The 10,914-nt window shown below is 33.7% G+C and overlaps 1 protein-coding gene and 1 long non-coding RNA gene across 3 annotated transcripts; one reads left to right on the top strand and one right to left on the bottom strand.

Annotated features, from left to right (window-relative positions):
- LOC115962745 lies at positions 1–6,417 on the top strand. 2 transcript variants are annotated; one of them, XM_031081623.1, is made up of 8 exons: positions 1–146; positions 2,223–2,347; positions 3,177–3,250; positions 3,416–3,510; positions 4,052–4,160; positions 5,008–5,021; positions 5,950–6,051; positions 6,135–6,324. In XM_031081623.1, exons 1-8 carry the CDS (start codon positions 75–77, stop codon positions 6,273–6,275), a joined length of 732 nt encoding a protein of 243 aa, XP_030937483.1. In that variant the 5' UTR covers positions 1–74; the 3' UTR covers positions 6,276–6,324. The 2 variants fall into 2 exon arrangements, with proteins under 2 accessions (XP_030937483.1, XP_030937484.1); XM_031081624.1 differs by having other exon boundaries at positions 7–146; positions 2,250–2,347; positions 6,135–6,417.
- Positions 6,418–9,199: 2,782 nt separating this feature from the next.
- On the bottom strand, positions 9,200–10,888 carry LOC115965556. The gene is made up of 2 exons (XR_004086107.1): positions 10,782–10,888; positions 9,200–9,668 (listed from the first exon to the last, which is right to left on the bottom strand). It is a non-coding gene; the product is annotated as an uncharacterized LOC115965556 (long non-coding RNA).
- Between the last annotated feature and the right edge of the window lie 26 nt (positions 10,889–10,914).

Genomic DNA, 10,914 nt, shown 5'->3' on the forward strand with positions numbered 1-10,914 from the left:
CCAGGATAAAAAAAAGGGATAAGAGCCTGTTTGTAAGAACGAGAATCGTCAAGGAAAGAAGCAGCAGTAGCAGCATGGCTTCAATCACGACGATGATGATGACAACAATTCCCTCAGAATTCCAACAACAACCTCGAACCTCCACAGTAAGAGACCTCAACTTACAAATTATCACAAACCAAACACCAACTTAAGAAGTAGATATGATCATGAACTGCATATATACATGGTTAGTTATGTCCATGCATGTGTAAGAATGGAACTGCACTTGTTAAGAGAGCTTCGAGAGAGTAGTACTAAGATTGATGACCTCAAGAGAAAACAATTGAACGAAGAATTACAACGTTGACGTTTTTATTTTTATTTTTTATGAGTTCATGGCTTAGTGGGTAACAAAGAAAATGAATGTTTTTTTAAAGGTTTCCTTATATTCCCATGTTTCAAATGAAACTAAAATTCTTAGATTAGAAATTTAGTGACCCCTTTGGTTGCTGAGGAGGTATCTTGTGGATTGGATATATGTATAGGTTGTGAGGTCCACACACCTTGAGAGGTTGGAAGCATATATTTGATGCATGATATAATTATTATTGGTTTTTGTGAAGCTGTAAATTTATGATTTCAAGCCCCTGGTTGATAAGATCACTAGTAGGATAAATTCATGTTGTGGCAAGCAGTTGTCGTATGCTGAGAGGTTGCAATTTCTTTATAGTATCCAGGTATATTGGGCTAGCTTGTTTATTCTTCCCAATGAGGATAATTGAGTTGGTGTAGCAGAAATTAGAGTATAATTTATGAAATGACTTGGGTATGGCATAAAAGGAGGGATGGAATTCTTTTGGATTGCGGATTGGAATAAGCTAGGTTGCTGTGTTGAGGTTTATTTGGGACCTTTTTGGGGCTCAAACTGACCTCCTTAAAGGGAGATACTTTGAGGAGGTGGCCATACCAGCTGATTCTTACTGGAATTGGAGAAAAATATTTTAGTTGAGAGGTGTGGCAGGGGCCTCTGTTGAAGCACATTGTGGGTAGTGGCAAGCGTATCTTTGTTTGGCATGACACTTGCCATGAGCATGGACCTTTACTTCAAAACTATGGCAATAGAGGAATGTAAATGATGCTACTAGTTTTCCACTGACAGATTATCTAAATTCCTTGTTGATGGTAATTGAATGTGGCCTCCTGCAAGATCTAATGACTTTGTGCAAATTCAGAGCAAAGTCTGTGAAATGCAGCTTGGTGGTGTGGATGCTGTGATTTGGCTCCCTGCTGCAAAATTTTTTTATAACTGCATGGATAACTGGAGAGCTATAAAAGCTGTCAAAGCCTTCAAAGTTGTTGGTAGCACATGATATGTTTTGCTAAAAATACTCCAATCATGTGTTTATGCCTTGGATAGCTTCTCACAAAAAGCTTACAACTACGGATAGGCTTGCTTCTTGGGGATATGAAGGTTACTTGCTTTGCTCCTTTTGTAAGAGTAGAATCAAAATCTCATAATTATCTTTATTTTGAGTGCTCTTTCTCTATGGTAGGCAGATTGGAGGATGGAATGAGGAGGCAGGCTGGGCTTTGAAGAAATTATATGAAAAAGATTTCAAATGACCATAAGACTGAATGTATTTGTGCTTCAAGGGGAGCTTATTCACAAGATTCCAGCTTGAGCGAAGAATAAAAACCTTAGCACCAAAAGAGGAATTAGCAGACCAGGATAGGCAACTAAAGAAAGAGCAAACTACCTAAGATTGTTGGTTCAAGGAAATTCAGGAATGATATAAGCCATAGGCTGTTGTGGCGAAAAAATGTTAGGAACTCAATCCTAAACAAATCTCTTTTTTGTTTGTGGAGGCTTCTGTCTGTGTCTCAGCTCTTGACACTTAGTAATTTATCTGTGTTGTGGGAATAGTATGGTCGTAGGTGTTGTTTTGTATGTAACACTTGTGTTGCATGCTGTATTGTATGCTCTTTTGCTGTTGGTTTGACTCTTCGTGCAGCCATTTTCTGCTTGGTGCTTGTACTTTGGTTTGTTTTTCAATGCAATCTACTTAATTTTTCAAAAAAAAAAAAAAAAAAAAAGAGAGACTCAGGCTAGGAGACATTAATTGCAAGTGATTACCTAGTTATTCTTGTGGCGAGAGTGCAACATAAATCATGTTCCACAGCAGTCCTGTATAGAGAGCATCTAAAAAAATTAGGAAGCTTAAGTTTTTATTTTTTAACAGATAATTCAGTTTAGTTCTCTTCTACAGCAATCTTGTCATTTAACAATTGGCTGCAGTCACGTTCTTACATGTCCAAAGTCCACATGCACCAATTTCTGTGATATGCAGCACTATCTGTGTAGAAGGTAAATCACTTATTTCTGTACAATGTTTTAGCAGTTATTTTATGCTTATATAGAGAATCTACTGTAGCTTATTGCATAATGTAAGAGGCATAATTAAGATAAGATGATTGTTTCACTGGCTCCAATGGATTTTGCTTTCTTATTGTGATCACAAACTGAATTAATTTCTAATGTGAAAATTGATACGGGAACATACAATGTGAGACAGGCATATAATGGGAACCAAGGATTCAACTTAATTATACACCAAAAGTTGGACCTTTTTCTTTTAGTTTAGAATAATTTCTTTTTTAAGTGTCTAATCATATCAAGATATTACATGAGAGATCCCATGTTGGACTACACTCTAGGAAGCATTGATTTTGAATCAATTTGCATTTCAATTGTAGTCCTTAGTTAGTGCCTAGTTTACATATATATTTCTAATTAATTAAACTTTTGGACGGCAATAAGTCTATTGAAAAGGTTAACAAAGATTTACAGTAAGACAATATGAACATGCTGAATGAACTGATTACACATCAACTGTTATAAGCTGCTGAATATTCTTAGATTCCTTGTGTGTGTGTGTGTTTGTGTCAAGTATTTATTAGGCTACTTTGTTATGTTGCTTAATCTGAACCTTAACTTCTCCTGCTTAGTACAGGATTTAGTTCTCTGAAGTTAAGTCTATTTGTGCGCCAATTTTTTTGATGTTCTACATCTAAATTTTTTTAAGCCGTTTAATGTCACCATACAAATATGGGTTTAACTTAATTAGCTACTGTTTCTGAGATTTATAAATTGTAGTTATAGGAACACTCATGTTACATATTTTTGTTGTTTTCAGTTTATTATTCCCTAGTAGTCCCCAAAGAAGAGGTCTAACACGTTTGACCAAGCAAATATCTGCTTCTAGTTCAGGTGAAGTAACTTTAAAGTACACTTATAAATTCATGCAATTTTTTTCTTCTTTCCCTCTTCATTTTGTCTTTCTTCCACCTCATTGGTAGTAATGCAGTTTAATCTCTTACCTTTACATTTGTTTTTTTGTAAGTAATTAAGTATTATGTTGTTTTGGCAATGTAGGTCTTGAGGCATCTATTACAGATCAGAAGGGCAAAACAATAAAGTTGAAGAGTGCTATGATAGTTATTGAGTCTCAAGATGAAAATAAGATGCAAGTGAGCCTGCAAGATTAAATTTGTAATACTCATTTGTTTTGTTGATAGATAATCTCATATAAAAGATTTTTTGGCTTTTGTACAAGGTGATATGATTTTTTTGTGAATTAAATCTTATGCTTCTTTCCTGCTTTCTTTTTTCTTTAATTATGCGTGAATGTGAATTAATAAAATAATTACCAAATATGAACTGATCTTCTACTTGGTTTGGCTAAGCATGTTTGACTTGTTACTTTCTCCATTCTGGATATAGTTTTAAAATTTGGTATGTCAATTAATGAAGATGGTTGAAGACAGAACTAGTTTTGTCTATGCTAATTAGAAATTCCAATACTATATTTATCAAGTTGGCCATATAATTCATCTTTGGAAGATGCGTCTGAATGGATCTTTATTAAAAACAATTGTCCTGTGGACAACATATGGTTTCTTAAACCTTTTGTGAAATAGATGGCCAGATTTGGTTGTGTTTCTTGGATTGCCCCTACTTAGGTGTCTTTGAAACTTATATTGCAATGCTCTCATGACATTCAATTGGTAGATACAAGTGAACTTGACTGGGGATGAGACGGAAAAAGTATTTGATCAGGTTCTAACAAATTTGGCTCGCACAGCCCCACCTGTTCCAGGATTTCGCAGGCAAAAAGGAGGTAAAATTCTGATATCCCTTGCCAATGTTGTTCAAGTTATAACCATGCTTTGTGTTTATTCTCTTTAGAAATAATTAGATATGGTCATAGCAAGAAGTTTCTCAAGATAGGGGCTTATTTTATCTGACGGGCATAGGTGGATACAAAACAGATTATGGTTATTTTATTGATAAGACCTCTAAAATTCTCAGATGCTTTGTAATTTCACGGAAACAATGATATACATAATTGTGTATGTAAATATGTGACAAAAATTATAATGCTTATTATTATTCTATTCCTTCTAGAATGCATTTACTTTGTTGTAATAACTTTTTCCTAACCTTGCATAGCCTGGCTTTACTTCAATTATTGAGGTTTAAGATCAGCCAGTATAAAATATATTCATTTTACTGTGTTTAGTTGTTCTTGTATAATATCTAATTGAAAACATAAGGATTGTTAAAAAAAACAATTCAGTTCATATGCTTTAGCCTTTTAACTGCATTTCTAATGGCTCAAACTGGTAGCTTGCCTTGTGATAAATTACATGATACCTTTTGGGCTTTTAACTACATTTTTAATGGCTCATACTGGTGGTTTTAGCCTTGTGATTAATCACATGATATTTAATGATTGAAATAACATGGAGAAGGGCTTGATCACTTTGACAAGCTTATGATCATAAACTTGAACTTTAGTCCAATGTAGTTAATTTTGAACAGTTATATGTGTGAAGGGCATAGTTTATAATGATAGTACTATGACATCCTTTTGTTAATGATATCGTATTGTTGCAGCTTATTAGTTTTTCTGTTCATGAATTCTAACGAGATTTTGTTTTGCTTGTGCACTGGCGCTACTCAAGGAAAAACATCACAGGCAAGTGGCCTCTGATCTTAGGCTTTCTAAAAAAATATATATAAAACAATTGTTATTGCCCGAATTTTGGTATCCAAGTTTAATCTGTAATTTTTTAGCCTCTTTCTAGTTATGTGCTTGAGATCTTCATAGTTCCAACTTTGATGTTGATTATTTGGAAAAGAGGTCAATACTTAAACATCCTAGTCTCAAACCGTTGTTTCACTATTCTTCTTGTGTGATTCAACTTTCATAGACGGTATTTATGGCATACCAATGGAATTATTCTTCATACCAGCAAGTTCTGCTTCCTACACCCTCTTTATAGAGCCTTTGCTCTATTTTGAATGTCTGCAACTGCAATTATCCTACATGTACGAAAGGAACTAATATTAGGAGTTGTGTCTCGGGGTGGGACTTGCCTGTTCACCATAACTTACAAGTGCTTCACAACCTCAGGTTCTACAAGAAAACATCCTTTCGCACTTGAGAAGTAAAAATAAAATAGAGATTAAATTACTTCTCTGATAGCAAATCTTGCAATTTCACATCACTTGGTTTAAAATTGAAAAACCAAGTTATAACACAAAAATTTTAAACTTGACAACGGTATTGGTCATATGTAAATATTATATGAACATATATAAGTGAAACTATTTCAAACTGTTTCTGTCAGCTCCAAATACCAGGTTTATGTTTGAATTTTTGGTATGTAAGTTATGATTATCTGATAAATATCTGAGGTAAATTAAGTATACAGTGCCTTTGCACTTGTCTCCTTTTACCAAACCTATGTCACTCATATGGAAGAAATTGTGATTTGATAAAATAGCTGATGCTCTTATCCTGTAGTTTTTCTTGTGAAGGATTTATGCATTCTTAGAAATATTTTCTTTGGTTACATACAACATAGTAGTTTCACAAATGGCAAACTTATAATTTTCCTCAGGTCCCAAAAAGCTTTCTCTTACAAATGCTTGGTGAAGAGCGTGTCACTAAGTTTGTTATACAAGAAATAGTTAACTCAACCATGGATGATTATGTGAAGAATGTAAGCAATTGTTGACGCTTATTAGTTATCGCCATTTATTTCTTAAGTTATGGTAATTATTTTGTTTCTCTACTCCATGACAGGAAAATTTGAATGTGAAGGACAACAAAATTAACACAATCCAGAAGGCAGAAGAGCTAATGTCATCGTTTATACCTGGCAAAGAATTCAGATTTAATGCTGTTCTTGAACTTGAAGGTTCAGAAATCAAGACATCGAGTTGAATCTCATGATGACGTTCTTCTTTATGAAACATTCATTTCTTTTTTTTTTCTGAGTCTTCTTTACTCATTCAATGTTGAAATTGATGTGTTTAGTTACAAATAAAAATAGTTTGTTATATAAAATTTATAAAAAATAATCATATAAATTCCTCTATTATAAAATATTAAAGAACAACTATAAATAATTAATATATGCATTTACTTTATCGGCTAATTCAATGAACTAATACTTTGATATAAATACAACCTCTATTGAGGTGGAAGTCTTAATAATAATATTAGTAATAAATCTCTATAGTGATATATATATGCACTGTTCATTTCCACCACTACTATGATGATGTTCTTTGAAAAGAGAGATTCCTTATGATGATGTTCTTTGGAAAAGGAGTTTCCTTAGGCTTTTGGTCACCTCAAGCTCTCTTTTGGCAAGTCTTGGCACTTTAGATTGAGGAAAATTACAAGAATTTGCTGCTGATTACTTGGGTCAAAAAGTGAAAAAAGCATTGTTCACTGATTATGTTCACAATCACTATTCACTATTCACTTTTACTGTTCATGGTATTGTTCACTCCGAAATTTTGTCTATTTAAGGGAGGTTGTCCCTTAAGTTTAGGACAGAATTCTTTCTCCAAAACTTCTTTCTTTTTAGAAGCCTTCTTTAGAGAGAGTTCCATATTCATTGTTTCTACTACTATTTCCCTACAATCCTTGTAACTAGGACTAATTCAATTCTTGTAACTGTTAACTTGCTCTGTTGAGATCCTGTAACTATTAAGCTGTTGAACTGTTTCAATCTTGTAACCACTACTACTGTAAGTGTTTTGTTCTATTTTCAATAACAAGTATTTTCAGTTTTCAATTTATTATACTACTTGTTGCTACCACCATCTTGAACGGTTCTAATTGCTTTCATATATACTGCTTGGATGGTTCTACCGCCTTACTATTGTTTTAAATTACTTTGTTTCATAATATTACTTTCATATATATATATATATATATATATATATATATGTATGTATGTATGTATATATATAAAAAGTATAATACCTATACTATTAAAACTTGAATTTTAAGGTAAACTTTTGGGGGGAATGTGCAGAATAGCACAGTGAGAAGGGAGTATATCGTAAGTTACGATGCGATAGAAAGAAAGTTGGAAACTAGCATCTCGAGTTTTATAAACTCGATTTCAATCTATAGATCTCGAGTCTTATAAACTCGAGTTCTAAAAAGCAAAACCGACTCGATTTTGTACTTGAAGATCTGAAGAAAAACAGAGGAAGAATGATTTTCAGAGGCACGATCTGAAGAGGAAGCACTATCTAATCTGAAGAACGAAGAGACAATTTGACTCTGATCTGAAGAGGAAGAATGAAGAGACGATTTGAAGAGGCACGATCTGGTCTTCAGATCTGCCGTCGAAGAACGAAGAACGAAGAAGAAGAACGAAGAACGATCTGAAGAAAAACAGAGGAAGAACAATTTGAAGAGGCACAATCTGGTCTTCAGATCTGCCATCAAAGAACGAAGAACGATCTGACACTCTGAAGAAGAAGAAGTGAAACTCGAGTTTCAAAAACTTGATTTCCACAAATCGAGACTTTAAAACTCGATTTTTAACTTGAAACTCAAGTTTTAAACACTCGAGATGCTAGTTTTTAACATTGTTTTGAAACGTGTCAATTAACTAAATTTTTTAATATTTAATGTTATTTAGAAATAAAATTCTAAACTTTTGAATATTTTTCTTTTTTAGTTAGGGTCATATCTCAAATTTCTAATGTCCATTTTGTTTGACTTTTTTAGCCAAAAACTAAAGAGGTTAGTCCAAATAAAATAAAATTTCATACTTTTAATCCAAAAATTAAGAGGAAAAAAAGAAGAATAATTTTTAGGCCAAAATTGAAAATACATCAAATAAAAAAAATTAATCTAAAGCCCAATTAGTCTAAAATTGGCTGAAGGGGACCCAACGGACCGAACTAGTCCAAAATAAACCAAAATACTACGCTAATATGACTCAACCAGAACGTAACAACAATAAATATTATGATTAATATTGAGTTGTGTCTGTTTATGACAGTAAACAGTTACCACAGTGACTCCATCTCTTCATATAAAAATGTTATTTCCCTACCAGTGATCAAGGGTTTTGATGTTAGGGTTGTGGCCAAACATAAACAAATAAAATAACATTAAGGAGAAACAAAATTTTTGACACATTTGTAAATCAAATGCAATGCAATATTCATGTCCGTCCACTTCTAAAAAAAGGGAAAATTTTGATTTAAATAAAGAACTTAAGAGTTCTGTTAAAACTCTCACTGCATTATAAATTTCTCATAGCCAATCATTCAACCATATACTCGTCATACATGGGAAGACACGAATACCATCGTGCACATCCATACAATACAATATTCGACATCCAGGTCTGTTTTTGTTTTGCTTCAGTCATGCAGATCTTGGCTATGGCGATGGTTACACAATGCACAATGGGACCTGTCATATCTTTCATATATGTGACATTTTAAGACAACTTTGCCCAACTGATTTTCTTTTCTTTTCTTTTTTTGAAGAATTTCTTTGCTCCTTTGGGATATAAGAGGCATACATTAAACAGTTCCTTTTTTATGACATCACATCAATAGACATCTAAACTGCAATGAGAAACTCCACGACCGTGAGTCTGCCTAGACCATTTTCCCTCATTTGCCTGCTATTTCTTACAAATTTCACAGCTTCTGAAACCTTAGAGCGGTAAGGACAAGAAACATCATTAGAGGTTAGACTTCTGTAAAGATGAGAAACATTCGGCCTTTTGCCAGGGAAAATTTTACACTGCAATCCGTCCTATCAACAAACAATCAAAGCAAAGGAACAGGCTAAACATGACAACGACAAACCACACCATCAAGAGTAACAAAAGAATTGCTAGTAGAGTGCTTTGCATTGATTTTCTTTTGGAATAGTGATAAAAGAATTGCTAGTAGAGTGCATTGCATTGATTTTCTTTTGGAACAGTTATAAAAGAAAATAGAAAGTTTCTATATATAGAGACTTGATGTTCCTTCAAAGATTTGAGGCCTCCAAAATAAGACAATGACAAAATTAAGAACCAGCAGATTTGGACCATCTTCCTATATTTTTCAATTTTAGAATCAGCCAGTCTCGCCAAGTTAACTGTACAAAGAAGTTTGCCATGCCTCATTTGCTGGAAAATCCAGTGCCAACAGGTCTGTGATGCCCAATTGCAGAACCAACTTAACGTTGAGTTTCAAGCTTCTTCCACAAGTAAAATGCCCTTCTAATGATAGGATCAGCTGAAAATCCTTCTGCATAAGCACCGATGGCATTTAAGAGACTCGTGAATTTCTCCCCGTTATCCTGTACCCATTTTCAATTAGTTACTAAAGAAGCATATGAAGTACTATCATTAAAGGCTTCATCAATATGCAAAAGTATCCATGTGCAAGGTAGATGTGTTAAAATGTATTTTAATGGGTAAATGCAATTAGAATATAAATATATTCATTCTTTTGATTCACCACACCATAATGCATTTTCAACAAGAATAAACCCACTTAATAGGAAAAGAAAACAAAGAAATAAGCCCAGTTGTAACAGCATTACATGTATGTTTGTGCTCCCATCTCTTTTTTTTCCTTTTTTTTGAGAAACATTCAAGAGAATAAAATATAAATATATTAAACATAGAACTATGATTGCACTAGTAGTATGGTACATATCAAAATGTCTAAAGAGGGCAAGGTGCCACCAAGAGAGGTGTGTCGAAGATCACAATGAACCCACTTAATAGGAAATGAAAATGAAGAAATAAGCCCTGTAGTTACAGCATTACATATATGTTTGTTCTCCATCTCTAAACATTCAAGAGAAAAAATATAAATAAATTAAACAGAAAAATTTTAAAAAAAACCAGGGGGGGCCTTGGCCCCCCTGTAGTTCCATCCCTAATTAGAGTGTGGGGATAATAATTCACACAGTATATCCAAAGAGATCAATGAATTCATCCAAAGGAGTAAATTTGAAAAGACATTAACACAACATGGTAACAAGAGTTACATGAATGGAAATCCCTGAACCCCAATGTTGCTGACTTTATTATTTTCTCAAGAATTCATTTCATAACAATCATACATGAAAATTCAGGAACTCAACCATTCAAGAAGACTAGCTTTTAAAGGCCAATGCTTCATGACAACTGAAGCAAATATACCACTAAGAAACTAAAACTAATCATGGTCCTGTGTAATGCATGACTCAAGCACTTATTCTTGGATCCAATTTTAAATAGCCAAGTCAATAGTTTGACTTTAAGACTTTTTTCCAGTAAGTTTTGGGCCAAGGGAAGGGGGAAGGGGAGATTCCCCTCGGGGCCAAAACTTACTTTTCCCCAAAAAAAAAAAAAAAAGACAAATACTCTGGAAATAATAGCCTTGAATAAAGAAAGATTAGTCTAACGGTAACCACACACACCTCTGGTTTCTTAAATGCGAGATCTCCAGTAGCAAATGGTACCATATAGAATGGGAGATCAGAACGTAGCAGAGCCTGCCATAACATAAAGCTTTCACATGTCAAAACATATTCCACTGAATACATATTCAAG

The sequence above is a fragment of the Quercus lobata genome, chromosome 10 (assembly GCF_001633185.2).
Source record: "Quercus lobata isolate SW786 chromosome 10, ValleyOak3.0 Primary Assembly, whole genome shotgun sequence".
NCBI lineage: Eukaryota > Viridiplantae > Streptophyta > Magnoliopsida > Fagales > Fagaceae > Quercus > Quercus lobata.

Bases quoted from the DNA above. Each gene is read 5' to 3' on its own strand.
- LOC115962745 (XM_031081623.1), top strand. From the start codon at position 75: ATGGCTTCAATCACGACGATGATGATGACAACAATTCCCTCAGAATTC. The intron at 3,511-4,051 runs GTGAGCCTGCAA...TTCAATTGGTAG, and splicing joins AAGATGAAAATAAGATGCAA to ATACAAGTGAACTTGACTGG. The intron at 6,052-6,134 runs GTAAGCAATTGT...ACTCCATGACAG, and splicing joins TGGATGATTATGTGAAGAAT to GAAAATTTGAATGTGAAGGA.